At 38.2% G+C, this 21,690-nt stretch overlaps 2 protein-coding genes across 14 annotated transcripts in view; one reads left to right on the plus strand and one right to left on the minus strand.

The window, feature by feature from the left end:
- The window catches only part of cadpsb (Ca2+-dependent activator protein for secretion b), a 61,716-nt gene extending 53,126 nt beyond the window's left edge, over nucleotides 1-8,590 (minus strand). For all 13 annotated transcript variants that reach the window (XM_055160481.1, XM_055160482.1, XM_055160474.1 and 10 more), the window contains exon 1: nucleotides 8,258-8,590. In XM_055160481.1, coding sequence (XP_055016456.1) covers nucleotides 8,258-8,590 — 333 coding nt within the window. The remainder of the gene's footprint in view (nucleotides 1-8,257) is intronic.
- Nucleotides 8,591-16,481: 7,891 nt separating this feature from the next.
- synprb (synaptoporin b) lies at nucleotides 16,482-21,177 on the plus strand. Its single transcript, XM_055160550.1, has 5 exons — nucleotides 16,482-16,505; nucleotides 16,930-17,054; nucleotides 18,742-18,940; nucleotides 19,474-19,665; nucleotides 20,800-21,177. The coding sequence occupies exons 1-5, from the start codon at nucleotides 16,482-16,484 to the stop codon at nucleotides 21,175-21,177; spliced, it is 918 nt and encodes a 305-aa protein (XP_055016525.1).
- The last annotated feature ends 513 nt before the right edge of the window (nucleotides 21,178-21,690 follow it).

The following is a 21,690-nucleotide window of genomic DNA, read 5'->3' on the forward strand; positions in this document are numbered from 1 at the left end:
ATAACAGGTTATTCAAACGTGCATGAATGAAACAAAACGCAACTCCAGGTATGTTTTTGATGAGGTTACAACATTATAACATGGCTTAAAGCTCACAAGGGTCAATTTTGCATAACATAGGACCTTTAGTATATATAAAACTGATTGGTACAACTGATATGCCAAGGGTCATTTTTTTATTCACGCAATTTCTTTTAATATCAAATCAATACTTGCTCAAATGAGTCTCCAGTATCTACTATCAGTTAATATCTGGGCATGGATTCTCCGACAACCCTAATGCACGTAGATGTTCAGTTATCAATTACCATGTGGACTGTTTCCATTTGTGCTTTAAGAAAAATATTACAGCACAGTTAATATGAGGTTTGACATTGTGAAGCCATTTTCTATCATGTGATTTATGTGGAGTATTGGGAGCAGGGATTAAACGTGCTTTAGGAACAGTGGATGGGAGCCCCTTAGATTAATCTCTCCGTACTGTATTTATGTATGTGGGTGAAAGGACAGCGCTGTCATATGTGTAATGTTAGTGATGTGTTCTTAACAACGGTTGCTCTGGTGCAGTGGACCCAAGGTAATACATTTGTTTAGATCATTGGGTTTTAGTCCCTGAATTGAACTGCAGCAGTGTCTGGAAGAACAATAGTCTGTAATGAACATGAAGAGGCACTAATAAAAGCCATGTCTGATTACTCGGAGTGACAAACCAGCACTGGGAGAATCCACTTTAAGATTAATACTGAATACTAAAATTTAAAGGGTGACATAGAGACCTGATGTAGGGATGTCAAGATATTTTTTTAAATCGATAATATTCAGGTCACAAGGTATTTTGAAGGAATAAAAATAATAGTGAATGACCAGCTACAGTTGTTTTATTGAGGGGTTGACTACAGCCTATCCTCTGGCAGTAAAAGCATTTACTCTGGAGACAAATTCAAACTTTGGATGAAGATATTTAACTATATATTTTGGAAGTTAAATGGCAATAATTGTTTGTATTGTTCATGTTCAAGGAAATATATATATATATATTTTTTTTTACAAAGATAAAATAAAATGCAAGTATTGGACTATGGACCAGATGTGCTTTCTGTGTTTTTAATAATTTTTCATTTATATATTTTTTTTTTATATTGCCCAGCCTTACAATCTAGATTTCAAATAAAAAATAAATATAACGCGTACTTTGTTTGTTTTCATTCAGACACTCAGAACACTGGTCACATACTGGGGCAATTGTAACATAGATGTAGTCAGTCTGGCGCTACCTAGTGCCTTTGCTCAATTTCATTTCTCTCCAGCGACTAGGTCAGGAATTGGAATACACTAGATGGTTCGCAAAAACCCCAGAAGTGCGAGTTCTGGGCGCAAACAAATTCTAATGCTGTGAGGTCAGATGGTTTCTACGACGTGAAACCACCTGATGAATCAGGCTAACACAGATGGTGCTAATGAAAGTGAATAGGAGGGTTTCAGTCACGTGATCACGATGATGCGCGAATTTCAGGTGGAGGTCAGGAAGTGACGACAAACACGGCTCTGGAGAACACAGATATGGAGAAGAGTTCTTATTGTAAGGATTTAGAGCCAGTAGCAAGGCAAAAGTACGAGCAGTTAGTCGACAAATATATTGGGCGTGACCCGATCTTATTGAAAATTAGAGAATTTTCAACCGAAGTAAAAGATTTGCCGACAATCGAGGCAGATGATATCACGAACTATTTAGCTCTTCATACATTGTTCTACACCAGACAACAGATGAATGCGTACAAAATCATACATCACTTTTTTTGTCAGTGGATGGGTCCTCAACCTTGGTGCAAAACGCCTAAATGATGATTATCGTTTGGTCTTCGCCGGGGTGAGTGTTTCTCTTATTTTATGTGTATAGACTGTTATGGGAAAAACTGCAGTGTATCGGCAGTAACCTTAGTAATCTATCTGAACTATTTAATGTCAACAAACGTCGTTAGCTGTTAGTCGTTAATGATTCGTTTATGTTTAGGTAAATCACAAAAAACAGTTTAGCTTTGTAACAAACCTTTGATGAAGTGTTCACTGCAAACACGAGCATTGGCGAATTCTGCTCCTCCCAACCGCAAACAGGTTTGTAATCCACTTTTTACGGCGTTGTTCTGTCAGCTTTTCCCATATCTGACCTTTGTGGATGACTATATTCGGTACTCTAAAAAAAATCGCTTTTCCTTCTCTCGGTTAGAACAATTGGCACAGCCGTAAACTACACAACACATCGGCATTTTCCTCCAGTCAGTTCACTTCCTGCCCTCCATCTGATTTTGCGTGCTGACAAACGTAGCCCTGTGACGTCACGTGAAACCCAGCTATTAATAATTTCACTATTGTTTGGTTATGTTGTCAATAATTTTAATAAATAAGTAAATGTTTCTTCCCACATTAAAAACAAAAATAAAATTTGATACTGTGACTTTCCATGGCACAAAGAGACACTTCATAAGGCCCTCAGCTTTCATTTTACCGGCTTTTGATAATGACAGCTCTGTAATAAAATGTAGTTTCAGCTGAGATTTGTATGGAACAATGCTCTCTCAAGATGAAGTACATGAAGATGAAATCAGTAGTTGGTTGATTATATTTCCAATTTTTGAAAAGCTATATTCTTGCCTCTGAAATCAACAAGCGTTCACACTTATTTTTCCACCTTTGCAAATCCGGTCTTTTAAAAAATATTTTAAACACCCCTATACAGAAAACTGAAAACCAACACATCCGCCTGCATTCAGTGTTGAAAAATTTACATCTCATTGCTATTTTTGTAGCAAGTGTTTCTGTGTGTACCAAATGTCAGGTGGCTAGCTGCAACGAATGTGAGTCATTTTGATCCCAATTCTGATTGCTGCTTTCAAAGTCATCAGGGCTTCTGGGAAATGATGTTCTAACAAATTACATGTGAGTGTGACTACATATAGCGCCGTGCGAGTCATGGTGCGTTTGTGTGTTTTTCTGTGGTGGGAGTTTGCAGCGTCTGGAGGTGTCACCTGCTGGCTCTCAGATGTCACTCTTTGAACTTCACATAGATGCAGTGTTTTACAATCGCAATACAAGCTGCAACAGTGTACAGGCACTGTACTTCTCACCAGAGCAAGCAAGTTCTGACAAAAGGTACAAGGAAAAATGTATTTTATTTGAGTATTTTCCAGTCTCATCTTATATATACTTATACAGCTAACTTCATGTACTCTCTTACTTATATTCTATTAACCACTCTTTGGTCCTGAAGTCTAGAAGTTCACCATCCTTCAGTTCTTTTGTTTCAGACATCACACCATTTTTTGGCCAATTTTATATGACTGGGAGCAAAATAAAGATTTGAATGAATGATTTTTGTTGAAATGTATTGAGTTTAGCTCTAGTCCTAAGCAAAAAGGATAATATTCAACATTTGTTTATTGACTTTCTGGATACTTTTCATGATAATACTGAGGAAAACTGGCTTTTGGCCCTCCACCTGGGAGTATTCAGAAGTTTAAACAAGATAAGGCAACGACTCTTCGTCACGCTGGCAATAAATTAAATCTTTTGTATCACATTAATTAGTATTATTCCACACATAAGTAGCAGACCATATGAAATGTGTAGCTAAATTATATTTCTTCAGTCTCATCTTATAGACTATTTCCTCATGAAGGTCACTTTAAGTCATTAGTTACTTCATTCTAATGATCTCTTTTTTGTCATCTAGTCCAGAGATCCAGCAGCAGAGTTTACCATCTTTCTATGCCTTGGTTTCAGATGTCACAAAAAACTTTATGTAACTGGTCAGCATGAATATAATGAATAAAAAAACTAAGGAAAAAAGGGAGCAGTGTAACAACCAAATAAATTACTACTACTACTACTACTACTACTAGTAGTAGTAGTAGTAGTAGTAGTAGTAGTAGTAGTAGTAGTAGTAGTAGTAGTAGTAGTACTACTACTAGTACTACTACTACTACCACATCATATTTATAGTCAGATTAATTTCAGTATTTAAATCTCAATTGGTCTAACATTAGGCTACTTAAAAATGTGGATTATACTGTATGTGGTGACACTGAGCTATATATAAATTATCAGGTTGCAGATACAGTAAATAAATATAATAATAATAATAGAATAGATAAAATAAATAGAAACTGGCTCCCATCTGGGTATATATTCTGAATCCACCACTTATCTCTGGCACTCTTAATATTAACATATTTTCAAATAACAATAATCCCTGTAGTCATCACTCACTCAAGAAAACCTCCAGCTCTTTCACCTCCAGCTGTGCCCTGTGATTTCTTCAGTGCCACTGTTTGAAAAACATCATTATTCACACCAATGCCATATAGGTTACACCTTTCATTTCTATGTATATTAAGAAGAACAGAAAAGAGATAGACTTCATGAAGCATTTTATATGGGATCGCATTTTAACCACATGAGCTCAGAAGTTGGGTACTTTTCATGCATTTCACAAGACTGACTAATTGAAGAGATCTGCACCAGAAGGGACATGACAACACAAACATCTTTGCTTTCTAGGACACAATAATTTACTTTGACAACTCCATTAATGTAATGTAATGCTAACATTGAAATTTACAGCTGATTTTAGATGGACCTCTTAAAAATATGACTTTCTTTCAAGGTTGCAAGGTTACACTGCCCGGAGTAACAATGCAGGAGATTCAACAGAACTATGGATTGGTGCCAGCATTAAACAATAAAGGACCAAACTTCCACCTCGAGTCATAGCGATTAGCAACTACTTCACATTCACATCACAACATGAGGAGCATTTTGCAGCACTGTACCACAAGCATTAACAGCATGATGTACACTGTGTTCAGAATAAGGACCCAAAAGACACCTGGTCCGAGCCTAATCAAATGGAAATAGGCAGAAGACCATTAGCAGACCATAGCCATTTAGAGGTGGGAGGTAATTTTGTTTTAGAGATATCCAAAATTAGAATGTAGAGTATATCATCTAATGAAAACTATTTTAAAAAATGGCTGCAAAAGACATGTGCCGGGCTAATTTTGACAATGTGGAAGGAATCCAATACTCCTACACGGGAAATGTGGAAGGAGATGATGATGGACAGTGCTGCATGGAAGAGAATATAAAGGATGAAATAGTGACTGAGCAACAGTTTTTGCTTGTATATTTTTCCAACTGCATCTGTGTATAAAAGTGTTTCTATGTTAATATGTTTTACTTTTTATGCTATAGTTCTTTCCATTAATCAGTCGATGGCGTCTTAGTTGCCTAATCATTGTTTCCATAGATTTTATAAGACCACAGAAGAAAGGAGAAGTTAGTGACTGAGTAAGTTGAAGATTTTGTTTTTTTTTTTATATGTAAAAGGGCAGTTTAAACTCACTCTCAAGTCCTAATATAAGGTACTTTTTTCTGCATAAATAGTGGTTTTGCATGAACTCTTGTTCAGGTGTTGTCTTGTGAGTGTAGTTTGGGTCACATACACAGAGATACATGATATTTTTGAGCTTTTCCAGTGCCCTCTTTGTAGTTGTATAATCATTTTGCATGACATGTTTAAGTCAACCAAGAAATTCTTAATTGACTACAACCCTGTTTAGTTTATTGTCCTTTTAATATTAAATTTAGAAAAAAAGAGACTGTAGCTTTTCCAGACACGGTGATGGAATGATGTTCCATGATGCTCTTTTGTGGTTATGTTACTGTTCATTCACTTCTTGTGTGATACTTGTGATACTACTACGTCCTGAATCTCAAAAAAAAAAAAAGAACATTTAGATGGATTGCCAAATATTGCTTGAATATTGTCATTGGGATAATAAAGGTTTTTTTTTCAATATTCCCCATCCTTACCATCATTCATTTACAGTAATAAGGGATATTACATTAACAAATCCATACATGTATTTCTGAATAATGGGAGGACCCAAGACACCCCAAGAGAACTGAAGACTACGGAAATGTGTATTCAATATTAATGTTTCCTTTTCAAACTTAAGAAAATTAAGTCTGCCTTCCTCCTACATTATGCTTTCCGCACCTCTACACTTAGCCAAGTGTATAATGCCCCTCTATGACCATATTGTGCCCTCTGGAACAATCTGAATAAGTGTATATTTCCATAAATTAAACTAACACAATCCATATGTGTCAATAAACCTAATTTCTTACCTATACATTCTTAAAGGAACGGCAGCATTAGTCTAAAGGTCTCTTGGGACAGAAAGCTTTCTTAATGCAAAACCTCTTAGCAATTAAACATACAAATGGCTTAGAACAACAACCAGCTGCTTATATAGAATTCTATGGGGTTTTCCTATATTTACCGTACTATATAGAAACAGTCATGGCTAGCAGACTTTGGTGGGTTAGCCGTGTTAAACCATCAATATTTTTTGGTGCCAACATCCTTAATAACGGATTATAGTGGAGCTCCTCCGCATGTTCTGCACAGGCCTTTGAGTCTTTTCATTAAGCCAATTCCGCAGCAAATTCTGGGACTCATCAAGAATAGGATGACAAAAATGTAGCAAGAACATTAGTAGAAAAGCCCAGAATAACAAAACTGAAGACTAGCATGCACAAGACAGGAGTGTCACATTACAAAAATCACTGTGGTCATGGTGGTTCAAGTGAAATGGGTAAAATGAAGTTCATTTTCCATATCTGATTTGTTTTATTTTGAGATCATTCAAAATATAACCACAATGACATTTTAGGCCCGTCAGCAGAACTCAAGCCTTTTCATTTGGATTTGGATAAGACTCGGCACTTTTTGTCATTTACAATATTACATAAGCATCATTATCTTTCAATCAATAAATGGTTGGAATATTTCACTCACAGCTGTAATACAACAACATTTAACTATTTAATGGGTTCTTTCATTGGCACTTTAATTAAGGCACCTAAAGATGGTGATAACAATTATGGTGTTTTACAAGTGCAATAATCGGATGGAGATTTTATCTGTTGTCAGAATGTGGTTGCCAGATACTTCAAATACATCGGCCTAGTTCCTTCACTCTCACACAATGGTCATCGATGCTGCCTGTATCAGATAAGTAACCATGTTGTAGTCTACCAGTAACCCACTCGGATCAGCACTGCTAAACAAACAAATGGTTGGAAAGACTGTAGTTTAAGCCTCCTACACACTGTAGTGCATGACTCAGCAAAAAAACGCCACCATATGGCTTAACCGTTTCCAAGGAAAGGCAAATAGTCTACAGGTTACAAAAAAGGAAGCGGCCACAAGGAAAATATCATTCCACGCATATGTACTATAAGAACATGACTAATGGTGAGGCAATAGAATTTAAAGAACAGCTTTAAAGTCATTCAGAAGTCTACTGGATACTATTGTCCTTTTGCCATCGGGGCTGTTTGCATTGAAGTGAGTCCAAAAAGCTATTCACTAAATAGACAGTGGGAGGATGAATGGTTGCTGTGCCTGAAAAACACAGGCCTTTTTAAGTAGGTCTTGTACTGTCCATGGTTCCTAGTGGTGACTTTGACAGTAAGGACAGTATGACCCAAAAGTGGCTCCCCCCTCAGTGAGGCGCACAGCAGCAACATGAAACCAGGAAGTGGGCCTGAGCCTGTCCCCCAGAGGAGCCACATTACTAAGAGAGGTTCCAGCCTGGACAAAGCTCAAACTATAACATATATCATGTACATCATGTGTGTAAAATGTAATTGCTGTTAATTCACTTTGAGCCATCAGGAGAAGCTATTCTGTCCTCTGTAAAGGACAGGGGCTATTAAGCTGCACATCTCCAGAGGTCTGTGACTAAAAGTCACCTTGGGAGGCCAGATTGGAGGGATAAGTGATGGGCTAACGCTTGGGACAGGGCCAGCAGGCAGGCATGTACAGCGGCATGGGTCCAGGGATGAGCAGGCCAACAAGGACAGTGTGTTGTCTCAAAGCGCCTGCACGGAGCTGCTCCTGAACGCCCTTCTAACGCTGCTGGCATTGATTTAAGTGCGAGCTTGTGAATGGAGCTCTGCAGTGCCATGTGTCCTTTTCACTCGCTCTCACGCGCCTTGTGCCCCTGCCATGCACGGGACATTCAGCATTTTGCGTCAAATCCACAACTGCATGAAGCTAGAAGTGGCAGTGCTATGATTTATGGGCTGTGGGATAGGCCGTGTGTGTTCAGCCTTATATAGGTCATCAATGACAACATCTGCAATACCAGAGACGCGATTTGTCAGCGCGTGCTTATTACTATGTTCTTACCTTCAGCTGTCGCCGAGCCATATCTGTAGGCTGTTTGGCGTTGAAAGGGTACGCGATGCACCGCATGACAAAAACATACAACTGCAGCTTCTTTTTGCGGTCCTCTTCCTCTCTCTGCAGCTTCTCCAGGTCCTCTTTCTCCTCGCTGACAGCTGAGGGGCTCGGGCTAGTCGGACGGGCACTGCTGCGGCCGCTGCTCGGGGCCAAGCCACCCGAGCTGTTGCTGGTCCTGCTCGGGGAGACGCGGGAGCCGGCCTGAGGAGCCTTCGCCTCTTTACTCTCCTCCTCTACTATCCCATCAGACTCCTCCTCGCTGGACGACGGGTCGAGCATCTTGCTCTACGGGCTGCTCGTGCCTCTTGTGACACGCGCTGTCCTCGTTAAATTGGCTTGTGCTGGCGGTTGGACCTGGACGAGCCCAAAGAGGAGCAGAAATAGGCCCCGGTTGTAGCCGCTCGCTGGTGAATGTCAGCAGTACTCGTAGTCTGCTTCACAATGAGCATTCTCCGCCTGCGTCGAGCACTCGTCGACGCTTACGTGCTTTCTGTGTTTGAGCGTCCAGTCAGACCGCTGCGGATGTGAGGAGAAAGGGGAGGGGCTAGAGTACAGATGAGAGAAGGTGAAAGCGGGAGATGGCCTCTCCCAGCCTGCTGAGAGAGGGAGAGAGGGAGAGAGGGAGGGAGAAAGCGTGAAGAGAGGGAGAGGGAGTGGAGCTGGCCGTGGTGCTGAAATGAGAGCAGGAGCACAGAGTGAAGTGAAGGATGCGTCCTGTTTGGAGCTCCTCACTACGGTCTGCAGCTACACCTAAGATGGCTGCCACGGGACTCTCCTTCAGACCGGGAGCTTTACTGGGGGCAGCACCGAGTGTGAATTTGGATCAGTTAAAATGTCTCATTGATCGTTTGTGGCTCTGTGTGGGATGGGTGGACCATAAAACCCTACTACTGTTGATGCACACATATATTATCATCTCTTGTTAGAAGACTTAACTACTATCCAAACAGAACAGAGTACGTTTGTGTCTTCACTTACTAGATCTGGGTTTGAAACATCAACCTGTTAGAGATTTTGTTGTGGGGATTTGTCTTTTGTTTTAAGTGATCACGTGACTCTAAATCCTTGGCCAACAAAACAAATAAATCCATGCTACCCAAATAGTGCAACACAAACATATATATGAGGAAATGCCATGACATTGTTGTATGAAAATCATGGGCAAAGAGCAGCACCGTTCATTTGGGATCTGAATGAGGAATAACCAGTGCACATGTCTTCACAGCTGAGGTCTCATAACTCTTCATGATGTTTTATTTTAATTTGATGATTCACAGACATCAGTGGAATGACAACAAGGGCCTGTCAGACTGAGAGCATTTTTCACTTTGACCTTTGACCCAAAACCTAGAGATGATTTACGTGTATTGAGCCCACTGACATGCAATTATTATTTCTGCCTTTGTTAAAAACATCAATTAAAGAAATAAGCCAAACAATAACCCAGTTACCCACTGCATATTTTTAAATATTCATGTTCATTGTGACTGATTCAGACTTACTAATATTATTAACACTTTAACCTTGTCTTTTATTATTCAAATGTTATTCATTCAATAATATAATATATTTTTTGCTAAAATCAAGGCTGAACTAGTTGAAACTGTTTTTGGCTCATGGTTTACAGTTTTTGCAACTGTGTTCTTTTAAATTATAACATTGATTTGTTAATGGATTTATTGATTTTCTTGACTCCTGGACAAAGATAGGGTTATTTGAGGTTATGTCCTTCTGTGTGAGCTTTTGTTTTTTTTTCTTGTTGAACATTGAATAGACATAAACAAACAGACTTTACACATTTGTGTATGCCCCCCTCTGTCCTTGTGCTGTACGCTGTTATGTGAGCATGAGCACACTTTACCTTTGACTCTACAAAGACTGACAGCTGAAGGAGCCCCTACTCTTCACATTGTCTTATTGTTATACTAAGGACTTCTTTAAAGGCACCGATGTGTTGGAATGCTGTTTTATAGATGTTGTACTGAGTTAATAAGACATGGAGGAAGTTGTTTAGGTTCAATTCACCCCTATTGTTCCCAAACTAAATTCAGTTGAATAAATTACAATTGCAAAGTTAAAATCATGCTTTACATTAGAAGATACATTATAAATATGTAGATCAATATATTATAAGATGTATCAATCTTATTGCTATTGTTATCACTTTTTTTACAGGTAGCCTATGTATATGATTGCTTTGCCTAGAATCATTTCTGTTTTAACTAACACTATATCTATCAGTCTTCGGGATATGATGAAAAGTACTTTTACAAATGTTTATATAACAGATGAAAGGACATAAGCATAGATTTACTTGCACAATAATAAACACAATATATTTACATTTATTTTCCACAACTATCTACCTATAACATTCACAGCCAATGCTTCCACCAAGCCTAAACCAATTGATGTAGCTTTTTAAAAACTGTCCAGCTCTAACCTGAGCTGCAGGCCTCTCCAAACCTTTTATACATGAATAATTGACTGATGCGCTCTGCCATTGCCTTCACAACACTGTGTACACATTAAATCTTCATGTTTCTGGGTCCTACATCACAACCCCATTTTCTCAGAATAAAATGCTCATTCAACAACAAATATGGCTTAAGAGCAAATCTAATGTGTTTGCTCTGGGTAAACATTCCTAGCACGTCCTTGGACACTTTTTCATCATTCTGTCAATTGTGTTTTGTATTTGTTATGAAACCAAACTTTACAGAAAATGGAAAGGAAATTATGCACAAACACAAACACCAAAATTACTTTAAGAATTAAACTGTCAAAAAATGAGAAGTCTTTTCTTTTTTTTTTTTATATAATTATCTAACAGCCCCCTACGTTCTACTCCCACAGTGCAGGATAAGGGAATCAGAACACAACACTGAAATATTGGGTGTGAATTTGTACAATTTTGAAGATTATTTTAGCCAGTGTAATTCATTTGTAGCCTACCTGTAATGTCACAGCTTGGTTAGAAAACACTAAATTTAACAAGACCAAGCAAGCGCAGCAATAATGACATCTTTGAACTCAGCTTGACCCCTGCTGCACGATTCATTTTTAATCACACATCTAACGTTAGTGTCATCTTTACTGGGGATTTCAAAGCCAAACACAGATCTGACATTATTACCAAGCCCCACCAGTAAATGTGCTTGTTTGGTCATGGTGTGATGTGCATTTGTGTGCATGTGTGTATGCGTGTGAGAGATGTTGTGTGTCTCTAGGGAGTGACACAGGCTGTATATGTAAAGTACAGTGACGCACCAGACTGTACTGCACTGCACAGCCCAACCATCAAAACTACTGCATGATAATATATTCATGACTTCCCCCCTCTCTCTCTCCTTCTCTCTCTCTCTCGTTCTGCTTTTTCCAATCCACTCTGCCAGTCTATACGCACCGAACAGATAATGTTTAATTTATCTGGTGTATATTCTTAAAGAGGGTATAGAAGAAATATTTTATACATGTGGATCTAGTGAAGGCAATGTGAAAGTAATATAAAATGCGTTTTACAATATTGTTTGTAGTTATGATGATAGGATATAGTGAAATATTGACATTATGTTACATTTTCTTATTTATTATATGTTGATCCAAAGCAATGCAAGACCATCAAATCTAGCTGGAATAAACATCAACATTCATTGTTTTTGTGTATGTGTGTTGCTGAGTTGTGTATTTCTATTTCGGAATAGAGTTTGATTTGTAATACCGGTCCAGGGATATTTTACTTTATTGTCAGGGGAGCCAGATCATTGAATGTCCCAATTCCTTAGGGTCAGATAAATTGTTTGTAATTTTGGCTACTCCATAATGTTGTATTTTTAACAAATAATGTAGGCCCAATTAGCCAGTCTTGTACCAACATGGTGTGGCAGTAGCAGCAGGTAGGGTAAAGTATAAATAGTTTGTAGAGGCACTTGTCACTGGGCAAGAGATTTTCCTTTTTGTGTGTGTTTGTGTGTGTATTTTTCTTTTTTTTTTCTTTTTTTTTTCGGCATGCCACTTAAAGGGTGCTCTAACAGGAGTTCTATTGTCTATGTATTATACTGCTGGGTCAGTGAGTACCAACCACAGCACTTGGTCAGGGTCCTTTGCTGGTAAAGAGGAGACACTGAACATATTTTTGAGTGAGCATTGTATGGTGAGCTGAGGAGTGTTAGGGAAAAAATGTACAGTAACAACAAAAATAGTAAAGTTAAAATGATAATGTACTACTATTAGTTCAATCACTACGCACAACCTCCTGCTCAGCCAGAAGCTAAAACATAACAGCTTAATAAATCCCAGTAAGACAAAACTCATATTTTTACAAATATTGCTGGCCAAAAGAAAATTGCAAGTTGATTAGCAATTGCCTTAGAAACACATGGCTCATGATGATGCATTTGTACACCGTGATTTATGACTATTTACTTCTTGATTGATATTGCTGTGTATTTTCTCTATTATTAATCATTCATTTGGTTCGGTCTTAGTCACATTAGTGAGTTCAGACGCTGTGTTTATTACAAAGGGGATTCTAGGCAGAGCACACTCACACTCAGTGCCTCACAGCGTCTCTGGAGTTAGACTGGAGAGCTCTTTGAAATATTTAAATGCTGCAAGCGTTTTAATGTGAGATTGATGGAATAGGGTCAGCAATGCAGCTACTACAGCAGGCTCCCTGAGAACCCCATGCCGTCACCCAACCAAATACTGTGGCACTCAATACGGCATCACCAGGAATGCCTTTGGATCCAGGAATGAGGAGGGTTAAGAAGGGGGGAGATTGGATAAATATAGGCAGAGGAGTAAATATTTAGCAGTTTAAAGGTGCATTGTGTAATTTTTTTGGTGGAAGGTCCATGACCTGCTTCTCCATGAAGCTGTTTTGTCGGAGATGTTTCACAGTATGGCATTAAATCTTTCCGTCATCATGGAGACCAAACCACGCCAAATTACTGGTCAGATCTGTGGAAGGGCAACAGTCAGAATGCCTCTTTTTAAGTATTTTTGGGCATAAAACCACAAGCAATAGAATACATGTAAGGTATGTCATGGGTATTTTAATGTCATAGTTTGGAATATTAGAATCAAAGCAGTGTCATACCTATAAAAACAAAAAGGTGACAGACCCCTAACCAAAAAATAGCATAGTACACCTTTAAGGTTGTGATTGCTGGTTCTGAGTTGTTGCACGAAAAAAATAAAAAATAAAAAATTAGGGAAAAGGAAAGATAGGATTGGCCCTGTTGTCAGTGAAAGGTTTTGTTTTGCCCTTAAGAGGGTTTCTATGGCAAATAATCAGTCTCTGCATTAACTCATGTAATAAATTGACGCACAATTTAACTCTGAACCAAAATCTCTTAGGTATCTTTAGGTTTACCGTTACAAGTCTCAGTGCAGGGACTACACCTGATACTCTCAGACTCTTGAGGGACCCTGCACAGTAAATTGGCACTTTTTCTGCTTTGCTGTTACAACTGCTGTTACTTATATGAGATGGGTGATGGGTGCTTTGCCCAAGGACAACACAAGGAACCAATCCTACAAACCCTGAAGGTTAATAAGTCACAGAAGATCGCAACACAGTTTGTAGTTGATTTGTAGCCAGTGCCACACGGGAAAAGCCAGAAGGCACTATGTTGAAGTTTTAGTTACATTCTGTTGTATCCCACTTGGATAACTTTAAAACTTGTGGTGGATTTCAGCCCTGGGCCCTAAGTTATTTGAGGCATAAAAACAGTTGTTAAAATCCTGCATTGGAACATCTTCAGATTCATAATTGTAGGATAACATAAACTATGATCTTGTTTTTTTTCTTATAGGGGATGAAGATGATGCTAGAATAGACCTCATCAATAATGCAGTGAGAGTCTGGAGTCTTAACAATGCTGAAAACCTCATAGCGGTTAGTATAGACCTGCTCCAGACTCTCTATCAGACACAAATAGGTTTAATCTCACCATTAGCTGCAGTGGATCAGATTTTTAGCCTATTGTGCACCCTGACAAAAGAGACGCTTGACAAATGGACTAGAAATCAAATGCAAAAAGGACTTGATGACTGCAGTTCCAGTGATTTTCTATATAAGCAGCATGGATGTGTACTGCCCTCTAGTGGATAAGCAGTGATTTATTATTCAAGAGTAGGATGTTTTGTAGGTAAAGCAGAGCCAAGCCGCCAGTATCTACATAGATAAAACAGTGGTAAATATTACTTCCTGTACATTTCATTACAGCTAAGTAACCTGGTAAGCATATTTGAACTATGGTATTTTGAATTTAGGGTTACATCGCCAGCATGACAAACACAAACCTGGTTAAAGGTGCAATGAGTAACTTTTCTGCTGAAGAGTCCATCACCTGCTTGTCTTGTGGAGATGCTTTGATTTTATTGGTCAGAAATACCTTGAAAAGCATGTGTCTGACCTGTAATTGGTGGTGTCGTGTACTTTTCTTTATGGAGATAGATAAGTTTAATGTCTTACAGTGGAAAATCTCAATGAAGACAAGCAGACGGTGGACCTTCTATCAGGAAACATACACAGTTCACCTTTAAGACATGGTCCGCAGTTCACAATATATGATAAGTTATAAAGCAAATGCTTCACCTCACTTGAACCACTGCAGAAACTTATGGAGTGTTGAGATATGGCTGTGCCTCTTCTGTCGGTTTTCCAATCTGTTCATGCTGAAAACAAATGATGATTGGTTAATTTGTCATTAGCGTGGAAGGGCTGCCTGGGGAGTTTCAGGCAATTATGAAAGCTTTGTTGTTTCATTCAAGACACACTACTTTCAGAGTCATTTGTGGCTTCCATCTGGTGTAAAAATGATGTGTTGTCCTATACCAGACCTTTGGAGGGTTTGAAAAACTTGTATATTGTTAAGATTAACCTTTATTTCAGACATAAACAAAAAAGAAAAAAGGGTAAATACTTACACTGTATCTGTTTTGGAACATTAGTCAACTGAATCGATTATTCATGTTTACAGCGTGAGGAAAGGTATTATTTAAAGGTATGCAACTTTTTTGCTAGGGAGTTAGCTACCCCAGTGACCCTATGCTGTTGCTTTGTCTGGAATGTTTCACAGTGTGGCATTAAACGTACCCACCTTGCATACATTCAATTACAGTTAAAAAGTGTCCGTCACCTGTCACAGAGCTGGTCGTATTTCCAGGAGTTTAATGCCAGACTATGGAAACGTCTAGACAAAGCAATAACATTCTCATGGAGATACGAAAAGTTACATAGTGCCTCTTTAAATATGTCTTACAGCACACCACAAGTCCATAAGTTATTCTTATTTAATTACAGTGTATTGTCCTTTTATGTTCTCAAGTTGTTTACATCAACCACTTTAGAACAAGAGTGGACCATAAAAACTGACTCCCTTACTGTAAATGATGGGTCTAATGTTCATACGATGGAAAAGTAACGGCACTTTTATTATGAGTTTGAATACCCCATAAAGCATTGTGGAGTATTACACTGGCTTTGAGCAGTTTACAACATATCGCAGAATACAACAATAAAACAAAAGGAAAAGTCAGTGCAAACATATTTCAACAACATAACTTCACTGGTGCATAAATGTAGTATTTATTATATATTCATCACATCACTCGAATGTACTTTAGTGATAAATATTTGCCTCCATACTAAAGTATTACTCTGTTACAATGAAGTGGAGATAAATGACCAAAAGAGGGCGCCAGACACCTTAAGACTAGTCACACTATTACCGTCAGAAAAATTTGCTTTTGTTAGGTTTAAGTCTTAGATAATGATAAATTATTATTACAACTATGCTATATTGGTTTGTGTAACTGTTATGAAACTTTCAGGAATTATAAAGGAAAAAAGAACAGGTTCTGTCCTATCTGGTAGACCAAATACACTGCACGGCCTAACGTCGCCTAGATTAACGGTAACATTAGAAATAAGATAAAATATTTAAACCAACGTATTTATTTGTACTTTGTTACGATATAAGATCATTTAGACAAGAGTCCAACCTCCTCCTTGTTTTGCGCTGGTGTGGCAGTAGTTGCCCCCTCCCTTTTCTGCTGGTGCCAGCGCTGCTCCTCTTCTCTCCATCCGCGCTTTCACAACTGATGACCAACCTAAAGGAACAAAAACACTGAGGAACTGTAGCCCATATCAAGACTTTAAATGTGTATGGTTATTTTTGCTCCGGTAAGTTCACAGTTTACTTTTTAAACTGGTCTATAGCTGTTTGCATCGCCCACAATTGATTTACCTATTTTGTCGTTTTGTTGTGATCTTGAGCAAAATATTAGACATCTTTAGTGTTTATTTTGCATGTGATAAAAACTTAAAACTTAAACGCTGAACCATTTAATCTGATATCTTTTCGAGGCTTGTGAGTGACTGCATGGACAGCCTCCAGTGCACAGTTAGGTGATATATTGCCACTTCTAAATAATTCACATTTTCTATTTCCAACAAATAGCCCCCGATTCTGCATAAGTAGGTTATATATTTACTGTGCAAATAAAGAAATATACTTACTATTCAGACAGTAATGTACATTTCTAATTGACACAGAACCAAAACATATCATATCATATCTCAACTGATGATGCTGATGTCTGTGTAGATTTTTGCAGTGTGTGCATTTGCAACATGTGGAGGCTACTATGGTCATCTCCAGGTTAAAGTGGACTGTGCTGAGCGAAGGCAGAGCAACCACACCATCAGTATTGACTTCAGCTATCCATTCAGGTAACAAGGCTATTTATCTCATGTATTCATTTGTTATTATTAAAACTTTTCAAGATATAACAAGAACTTTTTTTTTTTCCTTTTGGCTAAAATTAACTAGAACATCATGAGTTCAATTAGGGAAAACATTAAGTTAAAATAAAGTAAACATCAAAGAATAAAGCTAGGAGGAAAAATATAATCATTCTCAAATATGTAGATTAAGGACTGTAACAAGAAATATCTCCATTGCTAAGCATCTCTGTGGTCTAATGATGTAAGGAGACATTTTCTACTTGGGGGATTTCAAATCGGGGTGACCTCCTGTTCTGCGGCACAGCTTCCTGATTTTAAATTGGGAAATCTTCAAAGGCGCTGGTGGCTCTGATGTGTGATCATGTGGTCCGCCATGTTAATACTCGGGGTTCTATCTACACTTGTAAGAGCAGTGGAATAAACTTAGAGAATATACGATCAGGTCATATCTGTCTATTTGAGATGAATGGTTGTGAGGAGCAGTGGTCAGCCTTACTGTTTAAATAAGTGGTTAAGCGGGTGAGTGAAATGGTACAGCAGTGCGGTCGCCCCCTGTGTTTAACCCCCCAGTGTCAGTGTCAGAGCAAAACAAGGGTGCAATTAGCAGCTCATTTGACATGACAGCACTTAATTTAAAGACTAGGATAAATTATAGTGGCTTCATTGATTTCTGTGCTGAAATGCTAACAGGAGATATATTTGCATGGGGGTTATTCAAGTTATTGCTTGATTTGAGATTAAACTGCAGCAAAAGTATTTAATACAGATGGGGGGCAGGTAAAATGAATATTGCTGTTAAAATGCAGATTGATGTTGTGAAGCAAGTTCCAAAGTATAATCACAAATAGAAAGGATCATGTTCAACTTTTGTGAATTTACCATTTGGGTAGTTCATGGCAAAATACCATATTATTAATCTACATTTCAGAATTTGTAGGCCTACTGTATGTCTTTTCTACAGAATGCCACTGTAATTAATATATTTCAAAATACTGAATTTACTGAACTTTTTAGTCTAAAATAGGTAAATTAAAATATTTTTGCTGTTTTGTTTTGTGTTTTGGTTGTTTTTATTGCACATAAAGAGTGCACTGAAAAATCCTTACTGTGAGCAAGCTTACATCTCCACACACCTGACTCTTGGAGGAGGGTCTCCTACTGCTTGTTTCTGTGGATATGTTGTTCCTTGGGTTTTAATATACCACAAGAAATACTGCTATTGTCCAATAAATGTGTTATACATTTGTTTTACCAGTAAAAGTCAAGTACCAATAATACTGATTTTTATTCATAGAGGTTGGGATTTGACACCACAAACTGAACATAACTGGCCATCTTCGTCGTAAGCCAAATGTCAATAGAGATGCATTAACCAAAACACTATAAAAAGCAAATAAAAGAGCTGTGAAACAACCTCAAACTGATATTTCTCAAATCCTAAAATATCCCTGGTTTACCATATGGCTAGGAATTGCATGACCACATTCCCAATCTCTATAATAAATATCAAATAAATGCTTCTTTATAGATGTCTGTAAGTACAGAGAAGTCATAAAATTTTGATTAGAATCAAAATGTTTCGTATAAAAAATATTAAGATGTTGTCTATTTCACATCTCTTCTTGGTTTTTGCATCATTTGTCATCCACCTTTGCATTGCTTTTCCTAACAGACTGCAGCAGGTGCATTTCAGAGCCCCGCTGTGTGAAGCCAGGAGACATGAGGTCTATTTTCTGGATGGAGATATGTCAGTCTCTGCCCAGTTCTTCGTAATGGTGGGAGTTTTTGCATTTCTCTACTCACTCTTGGCAACCGTGGTGTACGTCTTCTACCAGAATTCATACCTGAGGAACAACCGCGGTCCTCTTGTGGTCAGTTGCTTCTTATGTTTATTTTAACTCTTTCCTTTAGTTTCATCTGCCTCTCTGACCCTTTTTTCTGCATCTCCCTATCTTACAATTTCACATCCTCTTTGACTACATCCATATAACAAAAAATGGAAAAATGTCTAAATGTAATTCTTCTTAGTGATTAGATTTACGGTTTATCAATTCAAATCAATAAAGCAGATTTACTGATTGAGAGTACCCTGAAATATGCACTGATAAAAGTGCTGTCTAAACTAAAAACATGTATAAATAAAACACCCCATGAAGACAAGCAAGGCAGTAGTACATAAATAATTGAACCCATTGTGATTTGTTAATTGCAACTATTGAAATTGTGATTAGATTGTGATAACCTCAGTATCCTTCTACACATATATTCTTTCAAATTGTACATGACAACTATGACAGTTTATCCTTTCTGATTTTTATGTGGAAAACATGTAACTTGTTCTGCCCCTCTCGTTTTTAGTCTCATCTTTAAGCCTTATTTATTGAAGTCTCTGATTCTTGTGCAGGATTTTGTGGTGACAGTGGTCTTCTCATGCTTGTGGTTGGTGAGCACGTGCTGTTGGGCTAAATCACTGTCCAACATTAAAAATGCTACAAACCCGACCCAGGTGTTACTACTGATCTCGGCCTGTAGGGCTCCTGAAAACAAATGCACTGTCACACAGGAGCCACGCTGGGCCCGCCTCAACACCTCTGTGGTAAATATGACCTTAGTCATAGGTTTCAACTTCCTCGACATTTTGAGGACTTTTGACCATTCAAATTATGTTTTTATCATGAATTACTATGACAATGGTGGTATTTTTCATCACTCTGAAAACCATGATTAATTCCTGGTAACTGCTGTAGCCACTCCTCTAGTTTGGGTGTTACAGCCCCGAGTGCCCCATCACCACTGATGCATTCACCTTCCAGGCCTTCTCACTTCCCAGGTGTGGAAGTTATGCCATGTAAGCAGCTGGTTAGCTCAAGTGGTAAGTCACTTGGCTTTCACATGGAGCACCCGGGTATGAATCCCCTGGGACTGCCATGAGCAAGTCCTTGATCAAGAGCCTTTGCACCTCATACAATGGTAAGGGACAGTGAAACTTACGAGATACTGACTTAGATGTTGCCTGGCCAAACGGGTCTGTGTCAGGTGCTGTGGAACAAGAGCACCTTGATGAAAAAAACAGGCTTCTGGAACAGTGGAAATGGGTGAGATGTGAGAGCAAGGCTCCTTTGGAAAATGTATATATATGAATATTCCCCATATTGCACAGGGAAATGAATGTGCAAATCACCACTAGTACATTAAATTAGTTTTGTGACCTTAGGTGAATAATGGAGACACATTTGAGCTTCTGAGACTGAGTGGATGAAAAAAATAATAGGAATAAAGTTGTAATCTAATTAAGATTTGGATATTAAATGGAGCAAAGCTTTTGTTAGCCCATATACAATTCAAGAATGAGGCACCATAGAAACTATAAAGAAACCAGTCAGTACAAACAGTAGACACCTTTGTTTTATTTAATTAGCATTGTCCAATATATACAGTTTGGGGCAAAAAAAAAAAAAGTGACATAAACAGAAGCTTTACATACAGGTTTAATTGAAAGTACCATTTAGACCAGAATAATGAAGAGTATTAAAATGAATAATCATTGAATAACATTCTTAGACTCAATTCTTAGTCATGGGTTTCAGTTTTCAGTTTCAGTTCAATTTAGAACATGTTGAGGACATTTCACCATTAAAAAGCTATACTATTTTGTTTTGAATTGTCATCTCAAAAGTTACGTTTAAATATATAATTGCTCCATCACCTCCATACCCCTTTGTGTGTGCAGGTCTTTGGCTTTGTGAATCTCATTCTGTGGGCTGGAAACATTTGGTTTGTGTTCAAAGAGACAGGCTGGTACAAGAGTGGCCAGAGATACCCGACCAGGAGCGCCTCTGGGAAACGTGCCAGTGAGATGAGACAGAGGCTGTACAGCGAGAGCAGCTTTGAGCAGCCGGACGACTTCGCACCACAACCTTTTAGACAAGACAGTTTCAACCAGGCCCGACTGGAGACCTACACTCAGGCCCGAGAGCTGCAGAGGCAGTCCAGTGTACACCAGAGCTCCTTCAGTATACCGCAAACGCACGTGGGGAAGCCAGCTGTCCAAGAGAGAGACAGTAAGGTCAGGACAAAGGGGCCCGTCATTTTTGTCAATGAGATGTGATTTAGATAACATATGGTTATTCGCAGTGTGGAGCTATAGTATTTTCAACAATTTAGTTTCTTGTAATGGTATTAGGACAAAGTATCAGTACAATATATGAAATGTGTCCCCATTATTTATTGTAGGGGTCCATACAATTTAAAGGAAGTAATGTTTTTGGTAAGAATGCTGTATTTTGTTTTTTTCATTTTATGTGTCCTAATGATGTTGACAAAGCACATGGTATACTGATGACATCCAGCTGACCTAATAATAATTGTTTTGAGTATTATCATACCATACATGAGTAAAAAATGAATTGATTTAGTTTGCTATTGTGAAACTGGTAATATATGATAGAAAGATTCAAATACATGTATCATGAACATTTGAAGGTGAAGAGAAAGAAAATAAGGAGGAATGAAAAGGAATCATCATGTATTAATCATAATCAAGTAATTGCAAATATAAGCGGTACTTGTGCCTGTTAAAAACCACATACTGAGTGAATACATGTCTGATATTTAGAGGTTT

Source organism: Boleophthalmus pectinirostris, unplaced genomic scaffold (assembly GCF_026225935.1).
Source record: "Boleophthalmus pectinirostris isolate CB_2022bp ecotype Guang Dong unplaced genomic scaffold, ASM2622593v1 HiC_scaffold_3, whole genome shotgun sequence".
Classification (NCBI taxonomy): domain Eukaryota; kingdom Metazoa; phylum Chordata; class Actinopteri; order Gobiiformes; family Gobiidae; genus Boleophthalmus; species Boleophthalmus pectinirostris.

Coding starts and splice junctions, on each gene's coding strand:
- synprb (XM_055160550.1), top strand. CDS start 16,482: ATGTGTATGGTTATTTTTGCTCCG. Junction 18,941..19,473: donor ACAACCGCGGTCCTCTTGTG/GTCAGTTGCTTC, acceptor ATTCTTGTGCAG/GATTTTGTGGTGACAGTGGT. Junction 19,666..20,799: donor CCCGCCTCAACACCTCTGTG/GTAAATATGACC, acceptor TTGTGTGTGCAG/GTCTTTGGCTTTGTGAATCT.